General features: G+C 48.1%; 1 protein-coding gene and 1 long non-coding RNA gene across 2 annotated transcripts; one reads left to right on the top strand and one right to left on the bottom strand.

Annotated features, from left to right (window-relative positions):
* Nucleotides 1-1,038: 1,038 nt before the first annotated feature.
* Nucleotides 1,039-26,881, bottom strand: LOC120864742 (solute carrier family 22 member 5). Its single transcript, XM_040241820.1, has 10 exons — nt 26,333-26,881; nt 19,707-19,810; nt 11,972-12,126; nt 10,646-10,817; nt 9,697-9,823; nt 7,859-7,959; nt 5,777-5,991; nt 4,113-4,295; nt 2,855-2,990; nt 1,039-2,484 (listed from the first exon to the last, which is right to left on the bottom strand). The coding sequence occupies exons 1-10, from the start codon at nt 26,723-26,725 to the stop codon at nt 2,397-2,399; spliced, it is 1,674 nt and encodes a 557-aa protein (XP_040097754.1). The 5' UTR covers nt 26,726-26,881; the 3' UTR covers nt 1,039-2,396.
* LOC120864745 lies at nt 2,449-14,496 on the top strand. Its single transcript, XR_005721227.1, has 3 exons — nt 2,449-2,727; nt 9,868-9,980; nt 13,765-14,496. It is a non-coding gene; the product is annotated as an uncharacterized LOC120864745 (long non-coding RNA).
* Nucleotides 26,882-27,234: the final 353 nt, after the last annotated feature.

Below are 27,234 nucleotides of genomic sequence, written 5' to 3'. Positions count from 1 at the left end.
GCTACTCCATTTCTTCTGAGGGATTCCTGCCCACAGTAGTAGATATAATGGTCATCTGAGTTAAATTCACCCATTCCAGTCCATTTTACTTCACTGATTCCTAGAATGCGACGTTCACTTTTGCCATCTCGTTTGACTGCTCCCAATTTGCCTTGATTCATGGACCTAACATTCCACGTTCCTATGCAATATTGCTCTTTATAGCATTGGACCTTTGCTTCTACCAGTCATATCCACAACTGGGTATTGTTTTTGCTTTGGCTCCATCCCTTCTTTTTTTCTGGAGTTATTTCTCCACTGATCTCCAGTAGCATATTAGGCACCTACTGACCTGGGGAGTTCCTCTTTCAGTATCCTATCATTTTGCCTTTTCATACTGTTCATGGGGTTTTCAAGGCAAGAATACTGAAGTGGTTTGCCATTCCCTTCTCCAGTGGACCACATTCTGTCAGACCTCTCCACCATGACCAACCTAGATAGCATATTAAAAAGCAGAGACATTACTTTGCCAACAAAGGTCCATCTAGTCAAAGCTATGGTTTTTCCAGTGGTCATGTATGGATATGAGAGTTGGACTGTGAAGAAAGTTGAGCGCCGAAGAATTGATGATTTTGAACTGCGGTGTTGGAGAAGACTCTTGAGAGTCCCTTGGACTACAAGGAGATCCAACCAGTCCATTCTAAAGGAGATCAGTCCTGGGTGTTCATTGGAAGGAATGATGCTAAAGCTGAAACTCCAATACTTTGGCCACTTCACGCGAAGAGTTGACTCACCGGAAAAGACTCTGATGCTGGGAGCGATTTGGGGCAGGAGGAGAAGGGGATGACAGAGGATGAGATGGCTGGATGTCATCACCAACTCAATGGACATGAGTTTGAGTGAACTCCAGGAGTTGGTGATGTCCTGCGATTCATGGGGTCGCAAAGAGTTGGACACGACTGAGCGACTTACCTGACTGAACCGACTGACACAGAGAAAAGTCACGTGAAGGTGTGGTATGACTTACCAGACTGTGAAAATAAAATTTGTGGGAAGTTATTATTTTAAAAAATCATTTATTAAAACATCTTCATTTCCCAAGGCACTTCAGTAGCTTTCACAAAAATACTTTTTTTTTTAAACCAGGTGAAGCATATGCTCCAGGAGTACCATGGTAACATATTCAGAAAAGAGAAGACAATTTTACATTGAACACAGAGTATCTCCCAGTGTTAAACCACTGAAGCGAGCAACTCTGAAAGACTGTGAGCACAACTTAACTTTCTTCTTTGTAATTTTTTCCCCATGATTAAGTATCACAAAAGGAACACATACAATGACATCATTTTTGGCACTCAGAGAAGTGCTAGTATAGCTAAGGCTGGCGAGGCCTTGCAGAGGTGGCAACTGCAAACCGTTGCCAGAGTGATTCTGAGTTGAAACGAACAAACCACAAAACAAAAGACAAAACCAGGAGGCTGAGGAACCAGCCTTTCCTAAGTCTATTCTGAAGGGCAAATAACTTAAGGAGAAAGAAGACATAACAACAAACAACCAACAAACAAAACACAAACAATCAAAATCCACATTATAGTTTTGGGAGAAGAGATGAGTTTTCTTGTCTCTTTCACTGATTTACTTCCTTCACACCATACGTCAGAAACCATAGTAGCTAGGAGACCTGGTTCACACAGCAGTGGAAAACAAGTATAGTAGCTTCGGTGATGCATCTCCTGTGGGCCCAGACAAGCCCAGTGCTTCGATCAGATGTAAACAAGTCTACCCAGTAGTCTCTCTGAGTGGCCTAAGTGCTCGTGCGTCAAAGCACTTCTCTATGTTCTGTATCTGCTCAGTTTCCTCCATATTAAATTCTTCTAGCTTTCCCCAGACTTGTGTTCTCCTGCCCTGGGGAAGCAACAATATCCTTTGTAACTGGGAAAGTATGAGAAACCAAACTTCCTGTGAAATTACTTCTCTTCCTCTAAAGGGCACCATTAGAGGGAAACGGGGAAAAGATGTTTCGCAGGGTGGTGGTTGGGGAGGGGAGGACTAGACCCTCAGGTCTATCAGAGGCCTTTTTAGGCAGTCTGAAATTAAAATGTAAATTTAGCAAATGCCTCTCCTATTTTTTCCAAATCCTACTGGTTCCAGTTAGTGGTTAACTTCTTAGGAAGTGCCAAGTCCCTCACTGTAATGGTTACGATTTATCCAAAGTTGTCTGTCAGTAGCCAGAGTCCCTGGAGAAAGGTAGTGTCTAGGACCATAAGCAGCTGAGTTTGGGTGTCCATCCATGAGCAAGGCAGACACAGCATCCATAGAATCAATAGCAAAGACCTTTGCCACTGAAGGACCAGTGTCTGCACAAGCCACTTCTGGCAAGATAGTCTTTCCTCTTCACTTTCTCACTGGAGGTTGTGTTAGAAGGATGTGCTTTTAAGGACTGTGGGGCTTTCTTCACCATCCTTTAACATCCTTGTGTGGCTTGGAGTTTGCCTGTATTTTATTCTATAAAGACAAGTCAAACAAAAGTTAGTAACAAATCTTAGAAAGATTATCTACCAGTCTCAAAACAAACCCCACCCCCGCCACTGCCATAGCTGAGGTTATCTCACTAAAGGGGGGAAAAAAAAAAGCATACAGCAGATTCTGAAAGGTTTCTCCTTGTCTTTGTACTATCCCAGAGTTGCTGTTGCTGTGGAGAGGTGCATGATGACCTGGCAGTCTGGGTGCAGCCAGAAAGAACAGGCGGTAAGCACCTGGACACATCTGATCCTCTTACGGCTAAACTAGTCCATGGCATTTCTGAGTCCATGGGGAACTCTCTGCCAGGCCCAGATCTAGTGCATTAACTTTGTGAAGAAGGAGGCCGCCTTACCCTTTGACCCTTAGCATCTGGTCAATGGTATCTGGGAGTGGAGTGCCAAAGGTCTCTGGGAGGAACAAGGTGAGGATGGCTGTCAGGATGGTCAGACTCCCCATGAGAATGTAGGGCAGGAAGCGGTCGTAGGCACCTGTGGCAAAGCAGACAGAGTCCCAAGCTGAGGATGCAATTAGACATGGTCTCTCCCCCTCCTCTCATGTCCCTGGGACTCTAATGGATATCACCTGGCTTCTCAGCCTTGGCATCTCCCAGTCTGAGCTGCCATATTGGAATGTGGCACCTAGGCAGATCACAGAACCCAGAGTTGGCACAAACCAGCAGTACCTTGGTGCAGGGGAGGGGTGTAGACTGGAAAAGATGGGGCTGGGCCATTTCTATTTGTATTTCCTTTCCTTTTTTTTTGGCTACACCCTGTGGCATGCAGGATCTCAGTTCCCCGACCAGGGATCGAATCCACGCCCTCTGCAGTGGAATTGCAGAGTCTTACCCACTGGGCTGCCAGGGAAGTCCCTCCATTCCTATTTCCTAATGCTGGGTTTCCAAGAACTCAAGGTACTTATCCAGGGACAGGAATAACTCTTCCACCTCTCCAGACGTGTCACAACCCACTTGATTTGTCTTCAGGCCAGGTCAGGAGGTGTTTCTGCTTGTCAGATCTCTGCAGCATGTTCACAAAGTGCTCCCAAGGTGGGGCCACCCCTCCCCAGAGATGTGCTAGCTAGGAATGTGAGGAAATAATTCTGAGAAAGATAAAACTGGGCCCTGTCACATAAAATGCCATAACGCAGATCTTTGCACAGTGTAAAACTGCTGCGTTGAGTGCTTCAAGTTACAGAGGTTCTCTGTTCATCAGATCTCTTCAGTGGACATCTTTCCCTTCCTATTCCTTTTAAACTCCCTATTCCTATTCCTTTTAAGTTCCAAGAAGGAATTTCCCCAATTTAGTACACTGGCTCCCCAGACATGCTGAAGTTTCTTAGGACTGGGGAATTATGTTCTCAGGCGGAAGGCCTAGGAAGGCTAAAACAGGCACAAGCCCTCCACTCTTGTCAATTTCTAGCTTGTTTATAGGTTGTTTTCCACATGAGTGCTTCCACCACAGTGTGCCTCAACAGGAACCTTCTCCAGGCACAGATCCAGTCTTGGCTGTGTGCACACTTGTTTTCCTGTTGAGCAGTCCCCAGCCCACATTACAGCCAATCAGTGCTCCCACCCCAACCCTCCCATGTACGCTCTGCCCCGAGGGACTTACCAAGGTAAACGAAGTAGGGAGACAGGATGCTGCCCAGGCGGGATGCTGTGGAGCTGACTCCCACGCCCATGTTCCTGACCACCGTGGGGTACAGCTCGGCCGTGTACACGTAGACCATGGAAAAGGCAGCTGTGACTCCAAACTTACCCACCATCACCAGGACTGTAGCCAAGTAATACAGCTCTGGAGAGGCAAAGGGAGGCTAGGAGGAGGAGGCAACAACCCAAGGTACACTGCTGCTGAGAGTGGTTTTTTTTTTTTGCCTGAAACAGATATATTTTCTCCCTTTCTTTCTGGGAAGGGTTGGGCAGGGAAGCTTCTATAACTTCCTATTGTGGGATAAGGGGCTTATGTCCCTCCAAGTTGCTTACTGAGAGGAGGCTGGGACTGGCAGCTGTGTGAGGACATTCTCCTCAGCCTAGAGACCAGAGTGAGCCCCTCAATAATCCAAAGGAAACTTGCTGCCCAGTCACAAAGTCACTGAAGACATGGAACCTCCTGCTGCCAGCACTGGAATTATCTAAGGATTTGTGTATAAATGGGAAGTTCAATCATAACTCACTTCATGCTTTCACTCTACTCAACACCTCACAGACCAGCAGACCTTCAGGAATGACCCTCTGATCTCCCCTGCTTGCTGTGCCAATGCAGAGATGCTGTGAGTACCCTGTGGGTCTCCCTGAGCTCTGGTGTGAGCCTCCACATACACCCCTGGGCTCCCAGCCACACTATGCAGTGTGTTGCCAGCCTCAGGGACCCAGAGGCCCCCAGATCCGTAACAACTCGGGCTACCACCACGGACATGAGGGTCCATAAACCGTTTTGTGAGTTTTCAAAGACTTCACACCCTTCTGTAGGATACAAAGACGGTTTTACAAATGAACTCCTGCAGCTGGCCTGTGAGAACCGTGCTGTGGACTGGTCCTCCCATTTCCCTCCCCTCCCCTCTTACCAAACAGTCCAGGCTCATTACCTCCTCAAGGTCTTGGCCTTTGCTTTTTTTTTGGCCTGAAATGTTCTGCTTCTAGACTTTTTCCTGGGTTTCTCCATCATTTCATCTGTTGCTACTCAACTATCCCCTCTTCAGGGACACTGTCTATGACCACTGTATATAAACTAGCTTTCCAATGTCCTTCATTGTCATTATAAAAGGTAACACTGTCTGTACTATACTAAGCATTTTACTTGTTCACTGTCTGTCTTCCCAACTGGAACGTGAGCTCCAGGAAGACCTGGGGCCCTGCCCAACTAGTTTACTTCTGCTCCTTAGCCCCAAGCACAGTGCCTCCCCCACAGTAAACACTGTGCAGCTGCTTACTGAATGAATAAATGACAAAGACGGGGCCAGGTTGAAAAGACACAGGGATGGCTCTCTTCCTTCCCCCTCACTCTGCAAAAACCAACACGCACACATTAACTTGGGTAGAAGAGTACCATCAACTGCCAGCCCCACATGGCTGCTGTCCCTCCTGCCCCCAAAGCCAGGCCATGATGACTGTCTGGTCCTGGGAGACACTTTCTCCTGATTTGTTGAACAAGAACACAGATATGCAGGCAAGCTCTAACAGCATCACTTCATGCTCTTTACTAACTGGGTGAGACAGTGTGGTAGAAACTGAGTGACTCATTGGATATCTCAGACTGTAGACATGTATGGGACCTACCTGGGGGCACGAGCTGCACAAAGAGAAGAACGCTGCCACCTAGGAAGAGGGCAGTGGCCATGGAGTATCGTCGGGGCAGGTGCCGCAGCAGCAGCCAGGCCAACACGTACGCTGGGACTTCAACCACGGCCGAAAGGAAGCAGTTCAAATAGACGTCCCCATGCAAGTTAGGGGTGTCAAGGGAGAGCCCGAAGTAGCCCACTGATATGGTCAGCCTGAAACAGAGTGCCGAGGAAAGCTGGAGAAGCAGCATCCAGGTGCCTCCCTACCTGGGCGACTTTTAAAATATCATTTCTTCAGGAAATTCAAAACTATCCTCACCAGGAGGGCAGCAGATTTAACCTTGAGTCCTGTTTCTTAGAAACAAAGATAACTTCCCCCAGACCAGGGTACCTTTTAGGTCAGAGTACTTCCAAAGCATTCCAAAGTGTCCCAGCAAAGACATATAATTCAGATAGATTTCCTGTGTTGGAAAAAAAACCAAGACCCAACAACCTGTCAACAGGCCTTTTGACTTTACAAATCCTAAGTTGTGTACACTCAGCAGTCTCTGACTCTTTGCGACCCCATGGACTGTAGCCTACCAGGCTCCTCTGTCCATGGGATTCTCCAGGCAAGAATATTAGAATGGGTTGCTATGTCCTCTTCCAGGGGAACTTCCTGATCCAGGGATTGAACCAGTCTTCTGCGTCTTCTTCTTCTCCTGCGTCTTCTCCTGCCTGGACTGGCAGGCAGATTCTTTACCACTGAGCCCCCCAGGAATCCTAAGCTGAAGCACTCAGAAAAGCCTACCTCTCTACTCTCTGAACCTCCCAGATCCAGCAAATGCAGAAGGAGCTCAGGAATGAGTAAAGAGGCAGCTATTAAGTGGGGTGTGGTAAGATTGGTGACATAACATAAAATAAGGAACAGTCACTGGTCAAACATTTAGAGAAAGATCCCTGGCACACCCTCTGGAGCAATGAGCCAAGAGACTGGTCAGAAGCAGCTGATCCCAACCCCACCAGACTTGTGAGGAGGAAAGGGAGCTCCCAGTGGGCCATCTGAGTGCCTGTCTCCAGCAGACATTCCCTCTGTTGACGGTCAGCACTTTTTGGCAAACCAGACCAACATGAATCAGATTTTTTCTAACTCATCAGCAGGTTGAAGCCACAGCTGCCATAACCAGGGAAGAGGGCTCATACAGGAGTCCCTGGGAAATCCAGAGCAGGTGGAGAGCCTGGGTGAACCTCAGGACGCGTGACTCACTGCAGGCTGGCAAGTCTGTGGTGCAGGCTGAATGCTGGTTTTGTCTGAGGCCAACTCAGGGGCGGTGTGCTGCCCTGAGGGATCCCGGGCCATTCCTTGGAAATGGGTGATGCATAGTACCCCCCAGGGAGCGACCCAGCTGGTTGCCAAGGCTTGTTGACTCCAGCAATAAGGACTCTGAGACGTGGCCTGCCTTCCTCCCCGACTGCAGGCTCAGGTAGTCACCTGTAATCCCAAGGGTCTGGCCACCGAGCAAACACTCTCTAGGCACTCAGATGTGTTCCTTCTTTCTGATAAGCCACAAATCCCTGCCTGACACACTTGGGGAGATGCCATGTGAGAAGGAACTTGAAGAGGACATGCGGGCCATGGCTCTGCCTCCAGGACAGTCTCCAAACATTCCAGAGGGAAGACTTCCTGCTTCCACATTTCCAGAATGTACATAGCAGTCTCTATAACCGAAAGGACGTGGAGTCTTCACTTAGAACTTCTTAAAGCCCTCACCAGTCCTCCTCCGTCACCGTCTGATGCACTGTCGACAGGAACAACTAAACTAGGGACCCAACACGAGCAGCTCTTCACCTTATGACCCGGAGGGATCCCCAAAGAGCCCGTATTTTCCTCAAGAGCCCCCACAACAGTTTTTGTACTCCTCTTCTGAAATTCCATTAAGAACCAGGACATGCCCACTTCTTTAATTGCAAGGCACATCTGTGCCACTTTCTGATGACACAGGCTTTCAATTCTGGTCTGAGACATGTCTACAAATGTGAAGCCTGAGAGCTACTGCCAGAAGCTGTGTCTGGAGGCCCCGGGAAGGTCTCATTTACGCACCACAGAATTATGGACATGACGGTGATCATCCGGATGTTCCGGGTTCGGACCAGATCCAGGATGCTGTGGGACTGCTGCTTCTTGGAGCTTAGGTCTTGTAGCTGTGGGCAACAGGACAAGGGTATGGGAGGGAGAGAGGGTTGGAGACTTAAGAGACCCCAGAACATACTTGAAACCCTGGCATCTGAGCTTTCTGTGTCTCTGACTTGGGGAGTGGTTCGTGTTTCTTGCTTGAAAAGAAGAGTAGGTATAGAGGCTGTTCTTGGGCTGCAGAAGGCTTCACCAGGCCTTGTCGATAACAAATTAGTGAACAAGAAAGAGGAGTAAAAGTAAGTGACCAGCCTGTAACGCAATGCAGCCAAGGAGGAGGCCTAAGCTGATTGCTCTCTCTTAGCACCACCCCGAACCCCGTCAATGGCCATATTCCAGGGAGGCCTCCGAGCATTCCTTTCCAAGTCTGGCTCCCAGCCTTCTGGGTCAGAGAGAGAAACTGGCTGTGTAGTTTATTGATATGATATTTTTTAAAAGAATTAATGTTTTTTGGCCCTCCTACCATGTGTTACTGGTCTACTTCCAAGGGAAAAAAAATTTCAGATAGAAAAACAGGAAAATTGACCTTGGCTTCACCCAGTGTAACTTCCTATGAAATTTGGCACAGCCAAGGACATTAATAAACCACACGTCTAAACACACTGATGTTGCTTTCTTAAGCAAACCCAGCTTTGGAGTCTGTTTTTCCTGAGTTAGCAGTTCAACAAAAGGTCAACTTTTGACCTAACTGATCCCCTGAAATAGCCTCATTTCTATAAAAATGCCAGTGGATTCATGGGTTCACCAGACTGACCTCTGCAAAGCTACCAAGGCTACCTAACTCAGAAGCCTTCCCTGCCATCTACCCTACTGAACTCTGACCGAGTCCTTTCTAGGACATCTGAGTAGGAGCTGGTGCTGAGCCACTTCTTAACTGTGAGGCTGGCAGGGCTGTCAGTGGCCAGCGGCTTCTTTGCCTCCTCTAGTAACTGGTCTCTCTTTCCCAAGCCTAAACTCTGCATTGGAAGTCAGACTGGCTCGAATGCGCCTTTGCACACAGCAATATGCTCCTGCTGGCTCTTCTCACAGCCAGGCCCTTGTCTTTGTCAGAGCAGAGACATACTCCAGAACCCCATCAGCCAACAATGACATCTAAGCTCTTCTGGGAGCCACGGGACTGAGGAAAACTGCTCGTTACAGACAGGGTGGAAACACAGGGAACAGGAAAGAGAAGGAAGACCCAGGAATCAGGCAGAGCCAGGAAATTACTCACTGCACGGGAGAACAGGGTTTGCAGGAAGGTGTGAGGTTGGGGGAGGGCGGATGTCGAAAAGGACCTGGCTCTAAGACGATGGTCAACCACTCCCCACTGGTAGGCGGAAGGAGACAGGACACTTTTAACTCCAAATCTATATTTGTTTCATATTTTAGGCAGTGCATTTTTTTTTTAATTAGAAACTGCCCAAGGTATAAGAAACAATGATTTCCCAGAATGCCAACTTCATGGAAGACCTATTACACATAAAGAGTTTTTATTATGAAAAGGAATGGTTTAACTGTATGATCACCTAAAAGAGAAGATGTATACAAAGTATGAAAATCTAAAATCCACAGGAAAGGTAAAGGAATTGAGGCAGCTGGCACATTCTCAATTTCTGAATTTTAACAGGACCTGCCTTAGGGGCAGCTGGGGCTTAGGCATGGAGAGGGCTGGGCTGCTGTGTAAAGGGAGGGCTTTGGGGCTGTGTGATGCTGCCCTAAAATTGTGGTCACCGGGACCCTCCCACCAGCCCCTGCACGGTGCTCACCTCACTGGAGTCAAAGATGGTTGAAGGTGCAATGATCCCATTGGTTTTGGCAGCCCTACGGATGATCGCCTCTGCCTCCTGAAATCGTCCCTGAGAGATGAGCCATCGGGGGGACTCAGGGATGAACCTGGAAGTACAAGAAGCAATCTCACTGAGCCTTCTGTCCCTCAGACCAGGTGGAGCACATGTGGAGGTGGGAAATGGGGTTTCAGAACCAGAGCGATGTTTGAGGAATGTTTGATACTTCCAAGCCAGAAGCTAAGAGATGCACTGTGCTACAGCCAGTAAGTGTGAGCCTCTGATTACTCTGGAGTACACAGAATTTACAGGGGCCGACACACCCTGATGGGTGGGATTCCTCCCTGGCTGGTCACCTCCCATTTCTGAGGAGTGGTGGTGCCACCTGCTGGACACTAAGGAGACAGGTGTAATGTGGGTTCCTGCAGCCTGGCTTCTGTCATGGGCTGAGCTGGAGCGGGGCGGGGGGGGCGCGCGCTAGTCCTGCTACCTGGAGGACTCTCACTTACAATGTGCTCCCTCTTCTCTGCGGCATGAGGCTGTAGCAACATGCAACCAGAGCCAGGGCCTAAGCTGTCTTGTCCTGCAGTCTGACAGCTTCCTGGAGCTCATGCTAGACTATCGTCTCGCAGCTACTGCTTTTTCCTCTGTCTACACTCTGATCAGCCCAGCACAGGGCTGAGAACAAGTCTGTTGATTTCCTGAAGTTGTTTTGTTTTTGGCTTTTCTGTGGATGGAAAAACATTCTGAAAGAACTTAGGATGTGTGGTTTGCTGCTGCCCCCTAGTGAAAGCCAGACAGAAGACACCCTGCTGGTGTCTTCTACAGCCTCATGCCACAGGACTGAGAGAAGAGGGAGCACATTGTAAGTGAGAGTCCTCCAGGTAGCAGGCACAGGGCACACTCACCCCCAGGCACAGGGCACACTCACCACCACAGCACTGCACACAGCAGCCCCGGTACCGTCAGCGCCAGCAGCAGCATCCGCCAGGCTCTGATGAAGTAAGCAAACAGTGGCAGCAGCATGTAGCCAACTGCATAAAATATGCACACGCCTAACGTAGAGAATATAATACGAACTGACTTGCCAAGAATTTCTGTTCCTGTTCAAAACAAGGGAGGAGTCGAGTTAGTATTTTAATTCTGGTCATTTCCTTATTCATCTTCTCTTGTGTAATTTTCAACATACAGATAAGGGATCAGGCAGAATTATCTCAAGTTTCCAAACCTTTGGGAGGGACAGGATTCTGACCACCTGCCGCCATCACTTCCTGAAACCCTATGCTAAAGATGCCATGTGGGGCCTCAAATTTAAATCTTCACTGAGGAAGGGTTCATTAAAGGAGAAGTTGCTATTATAGCCACATGTGCTGACTATTGCAGTTTTAAGAAAAAATGTTCTATTAAATGTGAAGAGAAACAAATAATCCTTTCAACCATCAACCCAAGGAACCTAATGACCCAAAAGCTAGAGTCCTCCGAACAATAAAACTGGCAGCTTCTCGGTGAGAGCAGGCCAAACCCTTCCACTGTGGATTATGAATTAAAACCGTGAAGGTCTCATTGACTAAAGCCCACCCCTATCAATTCATTCGTTTTTAAAAAAGATTTTTAAACAAATGTGGACCATTTTTAAAGTCTTTATTGAATTTTTTACAACATTGCTTCTGTTTCGGGTTTTGCTTTGTTTTGCCCATAGGCATGTGGCATCTTAGCTTCACAACCAGGAATTGAACTCTCACTCCCTGCATTGGAAGGCAAAGTCTTAACCACTGGACCACCAAGGAAGTCCCTCAATTCATTCTTGCCAGTCAGTTTCACTAGCTACTGTCTTTCGGAAGAGGCGGTTTTCTTCCTTGGTGAGCCTGCCAATCATGGCCCTTGGCCCTCATGTCATGCCTTCTTCTTTCCTTAGCTACCCCAGCCCTCGGAAATGGCAGGCCCTATTTTTAACAGAAGATGTTTAGGTGAATTCTAGCAAAATGGCCATCAAGTACTGAGACCAAGGCGCCACATGTCGGGGGTCAGAGAACTGGAAATCAGCAGTTAGGCTATCGTGCTGCTGGGGACACAAGGCTGGGTGGGCACTTGGAGGACTCCCTTTCCATGCCTCCTAATTGGGTCCACCAAGGATCCCTGGTTGGCATCGGCAGAGACCACCTCCCCGAAGGGACATCACAGCTGTCCCCAGAAAGTGGGTGGTGGGATGATGGTGAAACACAGAATCAAGTACTCAACTCCAAACTGATGGCCATACCCAGGACAAATGCTGCCACATAGTTGGAGATCTGGCCCATGCCTACAAGGAAAAACAGCACGGTGAACATCTCAAAGTTCTTCGAGAAGACCTGCAGGAAGCTGAAGCCTGTCTGCATGCCCATCGTCACAAACAGCACATTCTTCCGACCAAACCTGGGAAGGAAAGGAGAGTGACAGAGAACCAGCTGGGAGAAGGCAGCGGGAACGGGCCCCCAAAAGGGGGGCTTTCCCTGGGGTCATTCAGGGAGGGGTAGCGGACAGTGCTGCCAGGGCACTTGGTGTGGGGCCTGTCCTGGTCTCTCGGTCCCTAGGCTGTTACCAGTGCACAGCCTGGGCACCAGCACTGCCCAAAAGGCAGTGCCAGAGTTAACACAGTGATCACAAGGGGCTGAAACACATTCGTTATACTTAAGTTCATACATTCATAATTAATATTTTGAAAGAGTTGGTTTACTTTGGAGGATAATGGAGAAACAATTCATTATAGATGAAAACTGTTTAAATAAAGGGGAAGACATTTGTCCTGACTTTTCTATATAAACTATATGAACAGTAACCAGTAACAGATGAGGGAAAGTATCATTTCATAAAAGTATTCCAACTATTAAATGAAACCAAAGTGATAAAATTAGAACGTCATCCTTTTACAACTCCCAGTGAATGAACAAACATGGGCATCATGTTTCAATGACTGCTAACATCATAAAAAGAGACACTTGAACATTGTATGACTCCTACAGTCTTGCCAAAGGGGCCGGATCTGAATCTGATGAAGTCTCTGGATCTAGCTGCAATTTGCAAGAAATGCAGAGAGAAAAGGAATATGTTCAATTGCACTGTATACCCTCAGCAAAATTCAGACTGGGAAATTCTACAAGTAGAATAGCCCAGGCAAAGAAAAGGATGGAGAACCCCTAGGTTAAAGCAGACTAACAGACATGTAAAAATTTTTAAGTGAGCAAGACTAAACTTGTGTTTAAGGATACACATTTGGATGATAAAACTACCAAAAACCCACAGGGAAGTGATTATTATAAGTCAAGCTTGTGTTTACTGATAGGTGAGGGAGGCTATTGTCCTTGGGATGGGACAGATGAGTAGGGCTTCCTGGTGGCCAGCAAAGTTCTATTTCTTGACTTGATATTTATATGGTTATTTCCCTGAAATAATTCATTAAACCTCATTTGTTCTGTGTGGTTTTCTATATCTATGTTCAATTTAAAATGTTTTAAAATGTTGTGTTTTTTGGATTTGTTTGGTTTCAAAGACAGTGTACAGCAAGTAGGAACAAGTCAACCTAGTTCATTCAACCTAGCAGATTCAGCTTGAGTCTGGCCAGGGCTAGCAGACACCCATTTTCATTCCATGAATATTTATTTGAACGTCTATTATATACTAGTCACTATAAATGTATTTGAATAAGAAAAAAAGACACTGATTCTGCCCTCAGGGAGCGTATAGTGTGTAGTTGGTGAGACAGACAGTAGTCATATTTTAATCACCCTGCTCAATGTACGATCACACACTGAAACAAGAGTGCTGAAGGATCAGCATCCTGACCCACAAGAGACCCAACGAAGGAACCTATCCTGACTGCAGGTAGAGGCTGGGGACTTGGGCATTCAGGGGAGGTCTCCCTGAAGATGGGGCACCAAGATCAGACCCAAACGTAAAGCAGTTGTTGACAAGAGTGGGTAGGGGAGAGTGACCAAGCGTTTGATGATATTCCCAGGACAGTGGGGGAGGTCAGCATTAATCCTATGATAACATCTTTTATTTTATTTCTGATAGGCAATGTGAAGCCAAGGCACAAGGAACCAGTGTAATAATGTAAACCAGACACCCTGAGGAGGTCACCTGCGTGGTCAAGGAAGGCCGTGGCATGGGGGTGGGGGTCTGGGAATGTTTTACTGTGAGAAGAGCACATATAACTGTGGTTGGAGGGGCAAGATGAACACACGTGAGGGGCAGCTGGTCAGGAGGAGACTGCAGAGAGTGCCAGGGGGCCAGACTGCACAAGGCCTTCAGCCACGGTAAAGAGTTTGGTGTTTCTCCCCTTACAACAGGGTTTTGTTGTTTTTGATGATACTGGCATCTAGTAAATAGAGGCCAGAGATGTTCTGAACATTTGAAAATACCCACGATAGGCTCCCACAACAAAGCAGTCTCTGGGACAAAATGTCAACAGTGCCGAGCTTGAGCAACCCTAGCCTAAAAGGAGACTCCCCTGCATTGTTCTGTAACAATAGTGCCCTGCACGCCAACCAAGGGGTGGGGTCTCCCTACCCTACCCTGCTCTCCCCTCCCAAGGGCTCCCTGGAGAGTAGTGAAGAGAACAACTCCAGGAGCCCTTCCATTGCAACAATCCTTGGCAATCTGGGTTTGGGGCTCAAAACAGTCACTTTTTAAAAGAAATATTTGTCTATTTTTATTCTTTGATATTATATTTCTGTGTATACAGCACATTTGTAAAATACAGAAAAGCACAGAGAAGAAAATAAAAATCAGCTATATTCTCTCACAGCCAATAGCATTTTTTTTTTTTCTTGATTTTTCTAAATTGAAGTATAGCCAGTTTCCAATGTGGGGCTAATTTCTGCTGTACAGCAAAGTGACTCAACTGTACACACATAGATATTCTTTTTTCCTCTTCTTTTCCATTACAGTTTACCCCAGGAGGTTGGGTATTGTTTCTTGTGCTGCACGGTATTCAATAGGACACTGCTGTTTATCCATTCGAAGCATCATAGTTCGCATCTGCCAACCCCAAACTCCTAGCCCACCTCCCCCACCACCCGCCCCCGTGGCAGCCGCAGCTTTGTTCTCTGCATCTGTGAGTCTGTTACTCTTTAGTAGATAGGTTCATTTGTGTCATATTTTAGATTCCACATATAAGTGATATTGTATGGTATTTGTCTTTCCTTTTCTGACTTATCATTTAATATGATAATATCTAGTTTCATCCATGATGCTGCAAATGGCATTGTTTCCTTCTTTTTTTGTGGCTGAGTAGAATTCCATTGTACATATGCGCCACATCGCCTTTATTCATTCACCTGCCGATGAACATTTAGGCTGTTTCCATGTCTCTGCTATCGTGAACAGTGATACTATGAACACAGGGGTGTACGTACCTTTTTGAATTACGGTTTTGTCCAGAAGTGGGGTTGTTGGTCATGTGGTAGTTCTATTTTTAGCTTTCTGAGAAACCTCCACACTGTTCTCCATAGTGGCTGCATCAACTTACACTCCTATCAACAAGATAGGACGGTTCCCTTTTCTCCACACCCCCTCCAGCATTTCTTTCTTTTTTTTTTCCTTTCCCAGCATTTGTTATTTGTAGACTTTTTAATGATGGCCTTCTGACTGGTATGAGGTGATACTTGTCACTGTAGTTTTGATTTGCAAGAAAGGCTCACTTTTAAAATCTGTCAACAAAAGGTTAAACACACACATGTCCACAAAAATAAAAAATATCAGCTACTTCTTCCCTAGGGTTGTGTCTCCCTTATAATTCTGCACCTAAAGGTAATTCAGTGACATCAGATAAAATGCTTTGGCAACCCAGGATTATTTTATTGCTCTTGACTTTTAGGCTTATTCATATTCCTGAAAGGAGTCCTATAAAAAGTTACTGTTGATATCACAGACAACACTGGAGGGCATGAATGCACTGCTCTAAGGCAATCTGTTAGGCTTAGGTTTTTGACCTGCTCACTTAGGAGAAAACTGTCCACCCCGCCGAACTTTGGGGCCGCCCAAGGGGGTGCAGACAAGCTTGAGGGGTGGTACAAGGAGCTAAAGGCAGATGCCACACCCAGAACAGCCACATTTTTGGCTATTTCATTTACTGGACTTAAAGGATCCTACTTGAAAGAAGAAGTCTTCTAGCAAAAGAAATTTTTTTTAAAGCACTGTACTAGCCCTTCTGAAGAATAAGGTAGTCTTCACCACAGTCACTAACTTTGTTTCTATTGCCTCCTTGGGAGCAGATCTTTTGAAACTTAAACACTTTCCTCAGATCATCATGGTGTTACATGGTCATCAGGCTCCAAAGCTGACCCACAATGATCTACCTGTTCTATGACACAGCTGACCAGAGAAATGCACTGGGTTTCAACTCTGAAACTGGGGTACTTCCTCCTAGTTTTTCACATCAAGGCAATTACTCTGAGTCTCAGCTGCCACCCCAACCTGTGAGGAGGAACTCCCACTTCCGCTCCAGGAGGGCCTCTAAGCTCAATCCACGGCATGCCCTCCTCTCACTCTACACTGTTCCCATACACTTTCCAAGCTTTGATGAGGGTTCTGTGAACTGACAATTCCCAAATGTCTTTCGCTAGCCCAAACCTCTCATGGAGTACCCTATCCATACATCCAGCTCCATACTCAATTACTCCTATGAGACCCGAAGTCTCATAGTCACCCTGAATTAAGTATGTTCAAATGGAACTCAATATCTTCTCCTACAAACTTGGTCCTCTTCCACAGGGCTTTGTCTTCGGGAAGGGCATCACCATCTACACAGTTGTACAGGCCAGGAGTCTCCCTCCTCTCACTTCCTGTGTGCACAGAGCTAAGTCCTGTTTGTTTTACCTGCTTCCACTCCTCTCCGTGTTTACCGCCTTCAGCCTAGTCCAAGTCACCTTCATTTCCCGTATAAATTATTGTGATAACCTCTCACTTGGTCTTTCCGCCATCCCTCTTGCTTCCTTTCAATCCTTTCTCCACCAAGTTATCAAACAACTTTTTTAAAAAATGCAAATCTGATGACATCACACTCTCAAAAGCTCCACCCTGCTATGTGCTAAGCCCGGCCTGCTCTTCTGCTTGGGACCCAGCCTGCCTCACTGCTGTGTCTCTATTCCACTCTCCACACCACCCCAGAGCACTGTCTCCAAGCTCCTACGGTGTACCATGCCTTTGCTTGAGTCTAGGCTTAAGCACTCTCAGCTTTCCTGCACACAACACTCTTTCCTCTCTTTATCCCTTTAGCTGGCTAATGCCTACTCAGTTTTCAACCCCTAGCACATGGTTTATCATCTCAGGCCTCCTCTCTCATACCCTCTCTGAGTACCTTGTACTTCTCTGTATCACCTACTATCACAAAGGGTAATAAGTACTTCCCTCAATTCGTTGTTTAATACATTCTGCCTTGCTAGAAGGCAAGTTCTAGAAGAGTGGGCACCTAGAATAATAGTTCACAGGAAACAGAGGATCAGGACTCTCTGGACCCTAATCCTAGCTCTGCCACTTGCCAGCTGTGTGACTCTGGGCAAGTCATTTAATTCCTCTGGGCTTCATTTATCCCATCTGTAAAGTGAGAAGAATAATACTTCTTGTATCATAAGGTTACAAAGATTAAATTATTTGTTGTTTGTTTGTACAGTACTTCTAAGGATGAATGGCACATATTAGAAGCTCCGCATGTATGTATGTATTTATCTATTTATTCATTTACTTTGACTGTGCTGTGCAGCTTATGAGATCTTAGTTCCCTGCCCGACTAGGAACTGAACCTGTGACCTTGGCAATGAAAGTGCAGAGTCCTAACCACTGGGGAATTCTCAGATGCTTTGTGTTTATTAAGTAAATGTAAGTAACCAATGCTTGCTGTAGGTTAAGAGTTCTCTTGGGTCGGGTAGCTGAGTCATAGAGTAAGTGTATATTTACCTTCAGTAAATACTGCTATGCTCTATGTGCATTTATAAAGGATAAACAGGAAAAAAAAAAGCTTCATTAAAATACGTATTTAAGTACGTAAATGTTGAGATATCTTAGTTCCCCGCCCCCAGTAGGAACTGAATCTGTGAGCTTTGGAATGAAAGCACGGAGTCCTAACCACTGGACTACCAAGGAATTCTCAGATCCTCTATGTTTATTAAATAAATGTAAGTAACTAACTGATACTTGCTGCTAGGTTAAGAGTCTGGGGAAGCAAAGGCCTTTCCCCTAAAGGAGCAAGTTTCTCAGGCTCATCTAGAATCAACAGTCAGTGGTCACAGCCTGCTTAACTCTTTAATGCTTACAGGTGACTGTGGGAATTTGTCCCTTTCAAAAATCACTAGATGACACACTGGAAAAGACAAATCTAGTGAAAAATGCACATATTTCTTTTGAGGAAAGACTTCTCAGGTAAAGATATTAATCCATAGATGCAATATGCCCAAACATCCCTCTGCATGAAAGCTATAGGGTAAAATGGCTGTGTTCTCAAAGCAGGATGACATCCTCAGCTTGAACCTCTCTATGAAAGACTCCCCCTGCTGGGAGGATGCTGGGACTCCTCTCCACTGGGTGATCCAGTGTGGCCAAGGACCTTGCTGAAGGCTATTCTCCTTGCCTCAGGCTTCTCTCACAGACCCTGAAGTCCTGAGATAGAAAGACACAATATCATAAACCCCTCTTTGAATATTGTGGCAACTCTATAACTTTCTCCAGAAAAATGCTTGCATACAATCTCTAAAATTTTGTAGGTAATCTCCGGAGGAGAGGAACTCCCTAAGGCCCAGACCTAGAGTCAAGAGCCCTGGAATTATACAAATCACCTGCTTATGGGTTGAAACAGCACACTTCCTGATTGCTGTGAAGTACCATAACCACAAGCCTGTTAGCTAAAGGCAATCAGCCCTGTGGACATAAGAGTTCTGCCCATCACACTGCCATTGGCTAGTGAGACCTCCTCTTACCTTGAGGAAAGAGTGATGGTTTTTGGGAACACAGAGGCAACTGTCTATGGAATGCCCTAAGTCAAGGCTATGGTTTTTTCAGTAGTCATGTATGGATGTGAGAGTTGGACCATAAAGAAAGCTGCTGCTGCTGCTGCTGCTAAGTCGCTTCAGTCGTGTCCGACTCTGTGCGACCCCATAGACGGCAGCCCACCAGGCTCCCCTGTCCCTGGGATTCTCCACGCAAGAACACTGGAGTGGGTTGCCATTTCCTTCTCCAATGCATGAAAGTGAAAGTGAAGTCACTCAGTCATGTCCGATTCTTAGCTGAGTGCTGAAGAATTGATGCTTTTGAACTGTGGTGTTGGAGAAGACTCTTGAGAGTCCCTTGGACTGCAAGGAGATCCAACCAGTCCATCCTAAAGGAGATCAGTCCTGGGTGTTCATTGGAAGGACTGATGTTGAAGCTGAAACTCCAGTACTCTGGCCACCTGATGCAAAGAGCTGACTCATTGGAAAAGACCCTGATGCTGGGAAAGATTGAGGGCAGGAGGAGAAGGGGACAACAGAGGATGAGATGGTTGGGTGGCATCACCCATCATTGATGGACATGGGTTTGAGTGGACTCTGGGAGTTGGTGATGGACAGGGAGGCCTTGCGTGCTGTGGTTCACGGGGTCACAAAGAGTCGGACATGACTGAGCGACTGAACTGAACTGAACTGAACTGAAGATCTACAATACAGCTCATGTGCTGTGTTTGGTATCTCCCTCTCCTAATGAGTGAAGACACCAGAGTTACGCTTACCTAGGGAAGGCCAGCCAGGCGCCACAGAAGTGAATCAAGGCATATTTCCTGGTCAACTGGATCATGGATACGCTCAGCTGAGATTGTTTTGCTCAGCAAGCATCAGTGAGAGGAGGCTGCTGACTCTCCTTACTGGGAATGGAGTCTATAGTATTGATGTGCCTTCCCTCTTTTCAAACACACAGCCCAGGCTGAGAGGACACTACCCGGCTCTGTGCTGGGGGCCCCAGCAGCTGCAGGAGACAGATACCCACCTTACCTGTCTGAGAGCTGCCCCGAAATGAAGGAGCCCATCAGCACACCCACGAAAAACAAGGAGATTGTGAGCGGGGCCTTCCAGTCGTCCTCACACACCAGGTTCCACTGAAAGAGGAGCGAGGGATGTATTACTTCTTTTTAAAAATGCTGTAAATGTTCAGTTTCTTGGAAAATGAAATCAGAACATCCCATATCCCTGCATGCTTTGTTCACATGACCGAAAGGGTGTGTGAGCTCACTAAGGCAGGTGATGGCCCATCGGGCAGCAAGGCATGGCACAGGTTTCCCCTCAGTGGAGAGACTGGCCATCTTGTTTTTCACAGCTTTTAGCCTCATTGTTTCGTTATCAGTTTCAGGAGGGGAGACGGGCAGGGAGTAGGTACTCTGCCCACATGCCAACCAAGGAAGAAGGGCGAGGCTTCACATGGTCACTTCTAAGGAGCTGGGCTGAGGCTGGGACTGTGGGTGGAGCAGGCAACCTCTCAGTGGGGTCCAGGCCATTGGCAGGGATGGCATATGAGTGGTTCTGGAGCAGGGCTCTGCAGCTCCAAGGGTCAAGGCATCCAGCAAGGAGATGCAGCCAGAAGGCCTAGTATGCACCTTCTGGATCTGCTCCTTCAGCTCTGCTCAGGTCCTGACTCTGGGCCAATTACCCCTGGCTCCTGCTGACATTCAGAGCTGGTATCCCTGATGCTGTGCCAACATAAGGCCCAATTACAGCCAAGAGATCTGAGCTGGGAGCCAAGAAGCTGGGTTGTAGCTCCTACTCTGTTAACTAGCTACCCAACCCCATCATGCCTCAATCTCCCCATTTATGAAACAGTGATTGGGGGAGGGAACAGGTTGCAATGCTTGGTTCCCGGAACCTGGTGTAGAGTTTCACCCACAGTTGGCATGGGAAGAGATCTGCGGGCATGGGGAAGCACTGAACACTCACAGATGAGATTGCTCCAACCTAACAAGGGCCAAGAGAAGGATGAGAAACAAAAATAGGAAGCTTGCTGGTTCCCAGAAAAATGTTTCCCAAAAGAGAGATGGTGCTCTGTAATAACCAAGAAGGCCACCTTCCATGGAATTCAGCCCCTTGCTTGCCCGGTGACAGGCTGCAGGCCTGCCCTCCATGGATCCTGTTGGCTCCTGGAGAGTGCGCGGCTTCCAAGAAGAAAGCATCTCTTCCAGGTCAAGGTCAGAGGGAAAAACAAGTCTGCTTCTCAGCCCTGCTGGACAGTGCGTGCAGAAAGCCTCCAGGCACCTCAGAATGGGTAGAAGGGCAGCCCTCAGGATGGATCAAGAACCCCTGCAGAAGATGATAAGGCTTACTCAGCCGCAAGCTGGCTCTCCAGTCTGGAGCAAGCCTGTGCCTTGGTTGGACTGAGAACGGGTGGTGATCCCCACTCCAGGGAAGAGTTGGGGGTCACCAACTCTTGAGTCTAGAGGAAGCCCAGACTAGCAGGGGACAGCAAGGAGCACTAAGGCATGGACGTTCAGGCAATGGCAGCCTTCTCATCTCTGCAGTCTCAGTGGTGCCAGCACCCAGATACCATCTTCCTTCTAGGAAGATGTGTGCTCCTGGGGCAGCTGCCATCCAGACACGGCTGCTGAAGTCAGGATAGGAGTGGCAGGGAGTTAGAGCTGAGGGACTTGGTGAGGGGGTGCCAGCCTCTGGGTGTTAGACAGAGCTTCAGGGCCAGATTATGGTTATGGTCACAACTGAATGTGATGGGATCTATTCCCAGCTAGCAGGCACTACTTTTGTAGTGACATTTTAAAAAAGACTGAATAGAGTCATTAGCTGCTTCTCAATAGGTCTCTCATGAGAGCTGGGGTCTGATACAGCTGAGCCAGACTAGAAGTCCAGAGGGGCTTTTTCAATGAGTTCTGGAGTGGAACCTCTAACCCCCCACCTCATGTCAGGCCTCCCAGTATAGGCTTCTAGGGACTTCTCGACTCGCAAGGTCAGATGTTACCTGAAACCAGGTCAAACAATGCTCTGCAGGAGCTAAGGTGACTGTAGCGCTCATCATGTGGCTCCCCAGAGCATCTCTCCGGCTCCAGCAGCCTCACTCCCACCGCCTGGTTCAGTGTCCTTACTCTGGGCAAGCATGTAACTAGCTGAAGTAACTGGGCTCTTCATCTACTACCAACATGTCCTAACAGTTCTCATGGCCTGGCTCTGGGCCCTCCAAAAGCAGGCATGGGCTAACAATTCCTTCCTACTGGCCACAAGGGCCCTGTATATAGGGTCAGGAAAGGTACTAGGTTTCAAAAAATGGACAGAAGGGCAAGCATGGACTAGGTTCCAGCCAACCCAACCCACCCACCTGGCAACCACCAGATGGACTGCAGCAGGCTCTAAGACTTGGCCTGACCTCCCTAAGGAGGGGTGGGATGAGAAGCCCATAGAGTCCAAGTTATGACCCAAGGTTTGCTGTCTTTACAGCAAAAAGAATCTAGTATTTCTATACTGAGTTCCTGGCTTGGCAGCCATGACTAAGGCAGCTACAGATCAGCTCACTGAAGACGCCACCTGGTATGAAGGAGGAACTGTATTGGCTGATGATAATAGGTATTAACCTTAGAACTAAATGTGTAGGTGGTTTAAGATTTATGTCATGAGCCTAGCATTATTACCCCTCAGCTGGGTGAGCTATTAAAGCAGGAGCAAACTGAGAAAAAAAAAAAAAAAATCTGAGAGTAACCCTGGCAAGGGGCCTAGGCTTGCTACCCTTCCTGGTTAGAAATGTGCCTTTTTAGTGGTGATGGCTTCTTGGAGATAGCTTATATATATAAAGCTTTTAAAATTACATACTTTAGTTAGGCACAGTTTGTTTTATGTAATTTATACCTCAATAAAGCTGTTTAAATTTTTAAAAAGAAACAGAACTGTGTCTCTTGAATGCAGCATGTAATTGGTATTACTTCTCAATTATGGGAAGTACAGAGATGATGTAGTTCCCTGGGACTAAATGTTCTTACCTGTGAATTGACTGGAAGAAAAAAGTGATAGAGCCTGTGCCCACAGGGCAGAAGCTCTTTCCTAAGATGTACCTAGCCTGACCGCACCAGTGGTCAAACACACTGGTAAGCACTACCTGTTACTGAAGGCCATGCAGTCCTACACACATTTCATCCTGCCTCCTGTTGCAGTTAATGGTGAATCCTTGACCCAAGGCTGTCAGGGCAAGGACAAGAATTTGCGATCACATCCTCTAAAAGCCTGGCAGAGCCCGGCAGCAGAGAGACTCAGTACCTGTTTGATACCTAGGTGAGTGAGTGACTCGATGGATAAAGGACTGTTAACCTTCCAAACCATACTATCCCTTGGGTTTCGTCCTTGGGCTTGGCTGCCCAAAGCCCAGATGAACCCTGAACTTCATTCTCAAGGACAGATTATTTTCCTTTCTCCCTCATCCCTTCTCTGTGTCAACTGTCAGAACTTTGACCCAGGGTGTTGGTTCTCAGCTAGCTAGAGTCTCAATCTGACTGCTCACGGTCAGATGGGTCTGCTGTGACTGTATGTACACAGGGACCCTCAGGGATTTGCCATGAGCTGCAGGAGCAGGGAAAAGGGCCCGCACTTCCCTAGAGTGAGGGGAGTCAGAAAGGCAAAGCAGTGAGGCACTGGCTCCAGGTCTCCTTGGTCTCTGCACCCTATAGTCAGCCCGGGGCCTGCCTCCCTAGTTGATGTAGCTTTTTCTTTAGGTGGATGTGGAGATAACAGTGGGTGTTCTCCTATTTTCTAAGACTATGCACTTATGAGATAAGGCTGATGGAAAAGCTGGTCGAGAAAAAGAGGCTTTCCAGGACAACAGGGAGTGAGTAAGAGTGTTGCCAAGGGCTGGGGCAGGGGGCTTCTGGGAAGCAGAGACTGGCAAGCGGAAAGGGGACCCAGAGAACTGCTGGATTTTTGGCTGAAGAGACCCTAACTCATGAGTGCCGGGGTAGCTAGACATTTCCAAAGGAAAACTCTACAGCCACAGGCTGTGCTATGGCAACACCAAAAAGCAGGTGACCCAGGCAGCCTGAAAAATCACCCATGTTCCCAGAGAAGGAGGCAGTGCTGGGCCAAGAACACTCAGGGATTGGAGCGCCACCGCACAGTGGAGTGGCTGATGCCCCAGCACCCCTGGGGTGACGGAAGGGCTACAGAAGAGTTCAGCCTAGAAGCTCATGAACCACCTATTTCAGAAACATGGGAGAGCAACCTCTTTCACCTTATAAACAGTGTCCCCTTCTTTCTGCCAATCCCAACACCTTGTTGCAGATCCACATGGGCACAAGCCCCAGTCTCTGGAGTGGGGGGTTACATTTACTTTGAAATATTCCACTTAATGCTTTTTGACCATCCCTGAGTTTCTCTTCTATGAATTAAACCTGTCCTTTTCTTCTTCAGTTCTCCCATGGTGGAGAAGATTTCAAAATTATTCATTAATCCATTCAACAAAAATGTTCCTGAGTACTCAATCTGCATCCAGCATCAATGTCAGGACTTGCAAGATATAAGGGCACCACAAAGTTTAGTACTATGTGTGCACTCAACTGCAACAAAGAAAAAAAAAATCAAATAGGAAACCGGGGGTTTTCATCTTCTGCTGAAAAACATGAATAGGAATTCCATACCAGTGTACTTACAAATACCTCTAGGCATGATTTGGGGGAGAGGGCAGGCTTGAAGACATTTAACAGGCACAGGACTAGCTGCAGTGGTCAGCCGGGCAGGTCTGATTGAAGGAAAATGGGCCTTAGAAAAATGGAGCCATCAGAATGTTAATGTAACAGCTTCCAACAGTGACTGTTCACCAGAAGAGAATGAGCAGCCTTGAACCTAAAAGTCTGGCATACCAGCATCCTCAGACAAAGAGCTAAGTAATGTATTAATCTTGCTTCCCTGCAAAGACTGACAACCTGGAAGTAGGTGAAAGGGCACAGAGCTCTTACAAAACTGTTTAGACAGCTAAAGAAACAGCCTAAATACACAAAAGGAAAGGCTGATATTGGTAGCAACATAGCTCAAGGACCCTTCTGGAACAGTCTGCCTTTGGGAGCTCATCAATGCCATCACTGCTCTCAGCCAAAGGTAGGGTGGGGACAGCAAAGAAAGAGCAAATGATTAGAGTAAGTCAGAAACATTAGGGGTTAGGCAAAGTCTTAAGAAATGCCACTAGCTGCTCCTGACTTCACTGCCTTCTCCTTCCACAGGCAGCCTGATGCAGAATTTGCAGGGACTTCTAAGTTGTATGGCTAAGAGTATGGCTTTCCCTCCATGGTCTTTGCCTGCAATCTGAGGGACAGCCTCTACTTTCACAGTGCTCACTGGCTTCCAGGAGGGTGCCAGACTCGCTCGGGAGGCTAGGATCGAGGGTTTGTGATGACTGGAAGTTTTAATACTCTGTGCATGCTTCGGCCACAGATCACAGTCAACTACCTCCAACCAGTGCCTCTTCTCTCAAGCAGCAGTGCCTGAGGACACCAGAATGGTGTCACTTGCTGAGATCCCAGTGGGGCTCTTCTCCTACTACACATATGTGGAGTAAGGAGGCACAGATGCTGGGGACATCAAATGTCCAAATATACAAAACACAACACACACACAAGTTTGTTGCGGCAGCACTCAGACTACCTTGAAGGGTGACAACCCCCAGGAGCAACATACACACACAGTCTCCAGAACCCATGTAAGCCTCTTTGAGGCTCCAGTAGGGTTTGATGCCATACCAGGAACTATGGACCATTCCCTTCAGCCTCTTCCCTGTGAATCCTGACCTTATATCAGGTTGTGTCTTGCTGTTCCAGACTTTGTCTTTGTTGAACTATACACCCCAGACTCATCGACAAGCCTCCTTCCCCAAGAAGCCTTCCCTACTCCGCAAACCGCTGTTCCTGACACTCAGTGAACCTGGGCACCCAAGAGTCTTTCAAGAAGTGCTCTTTTCAATGTCCCGCTTGCTCAGTTCTGCTGAGACTACACAGAGTCAGAGTGCCAGAGCTGGAGTAAGATGCAAAGCAGAACCACATGCATCCATAAATATCACATCATACATCCAGGTTTAATGACTACAAGGTCACCGGAGATAGAAAAGGACACCCAAAAGGAAAATCCAAGGGACTGGGGAATGAGAAAGGTTTTCCCCCTGTTTGTGATGAACTAAGGCTGTATGCTTTAATTAAATCTGGGTAGAGAGATTTCCTTAGAATACCCTAAAACATTCCAGGTCAAGAAATCACTCCAAATAGATCTTCAGATGCACAGAATCCTAAAAGACTAATGATAACTGGCCATGAGTAAAAAGTAAACAATTTTTTATGGGGAATGACTACTCAGTATCTTAGAGTATTTACAAGGAATTGCCAGGGCCTTCTTGGCTTCCTCTCCAAGGTAGCTAACAAGGATGCGTGGCCAGACTGACAACCGTGCTGCGATGACCACCATCTCTCTGGAAGTCACCACGAAAAGTGCTCCTGAGCCACCTGGCTGGAGGATGTCCATCACCGGTATGTAGTGAGTCCGCGGAGAGAGAGTGAGAGCATCCAGCACGCACCTTGGCGGGTGGAGTGCGCGACTTTAAAGACACTGAAGGTCCTGCCTACGTCTAGGTCTCAGGCCCTGGGCGCGGAGCTGGTACCCACCTCGGTGACGATGGTGGACAGGTAGATGTCCTGGCTGAACTCCCAGCCATCCAGGCAGCCCTCCTGCTCCAGCTGCTCCAGGTCCACATCGCGCCCCGGCTCCAGCCCGAGCGCCGAGAAGTTGACGATCGTAGCGAGTCGGTAGCGGCGGCAGCTCTGAGGCACCTCGCGCCCGTCCTGCAGCCGCGTCGGGATACTGTGGTTGCGCCACGCGCTGCTCAGGTTCGCGGTGATCGGCACCCGGCAGTGGTGTTCCGGGGTCGCCGTAAAGAACACGGACGACAGGCCATTGAAGCCGTTAGGGATGATGCTGGCGCTGAGCAGGAAGAAGATGAGGCGCTGAAAGGGCCCCCACTCGCCCAGGAAGGCGGTCACTTCGTCGTAGTCCCGCATGCCGTTTTCAGCTGCCGGCGCGCGGCGCGCGGCCCGCAGCCGGGGGTCGGAGGACGCGGCGGCGCGCGGGGGCGGAGCGTGGCGAGCCTGCGCGCGTGCGCGGCGGATCCCCACAACGCGACCGAGTAAGGGTCGGAGCTTGGGCCGCTGACTGAACAGGTTCGCAAGCTCCTGCCGCCGTCGCGGCCGAAGCCACTGGCCTTACATAGTGCGCCAGGCCGGGGCGGGCTCTGGGCCTGAGCCGCCAAGCCCGCCCAGCCCGCCGGTGGTGCGGCGTGGACGGGGGTGGAGCTGGACCGCGCGTGACGGCGGTGGGCGGGCTCGGGCCTCCGGTGCACCTGGGGCTCCAGCTGGTCGCTGCCCCCGGGCGCTCTCGGTCTCCGCTCGCCTCCCTGGGCCAAGCCCTGAGGTTACAGCGGAAGGAGCCCTGGCTGGGCTGAGGAAGGCCGCGAGACTTGTGACCTCGCCGGCGTCTGAGGCCAAGCTCGCTGGCCCGGCGCGGAGCCCGG

This window comes from Oryx dammah, unplaced genomic scaffold, assembly GCF_014754425.2.
Source record: "Oryx dammah isolate SB20612 unplaced genomic scaffold, SCBI_Odam_1.1 HiC_scaffold_5, whole genome shotgun sequence".
Lineage (NCBI taxonomy): Eukaryota > Metazoa > Chordata > Mammalia > Artiodactyla > Bovidae > Oryx > Oryx dammah.
This window is presented reverse-complemented; position numbering and strand designations above follow the sequence as displayed.

What these genes read in the sequence shown, in the direction of transcription:
- LOC120864742 (XM_040241820.1), bottom strand. Translation starts at nt 26,725, where the DNA reads ATGCGGGACTACGACGAAGTGACCGCCTTCCTGGGCGAGTGGGGGCCC. An exon ending in TGTCCACCATCGTCACCGAG is followed by an intron (nt 19,811 to 26,332) that starts GTGGGTACCAGC and finishes CTCCTCTTTCAG; the next exon opens with TGGAACCTGGTGTGTGAGGA. An exon ending in CCATCTTTGACTCCAGTGAG is followed by an intron (nt 7,960 to 9,696) that starts GTGAGCACCGTG and finishes TGTTGCCCACAG; the next exon opens with CTACAAGACCTAAGCTCCAA.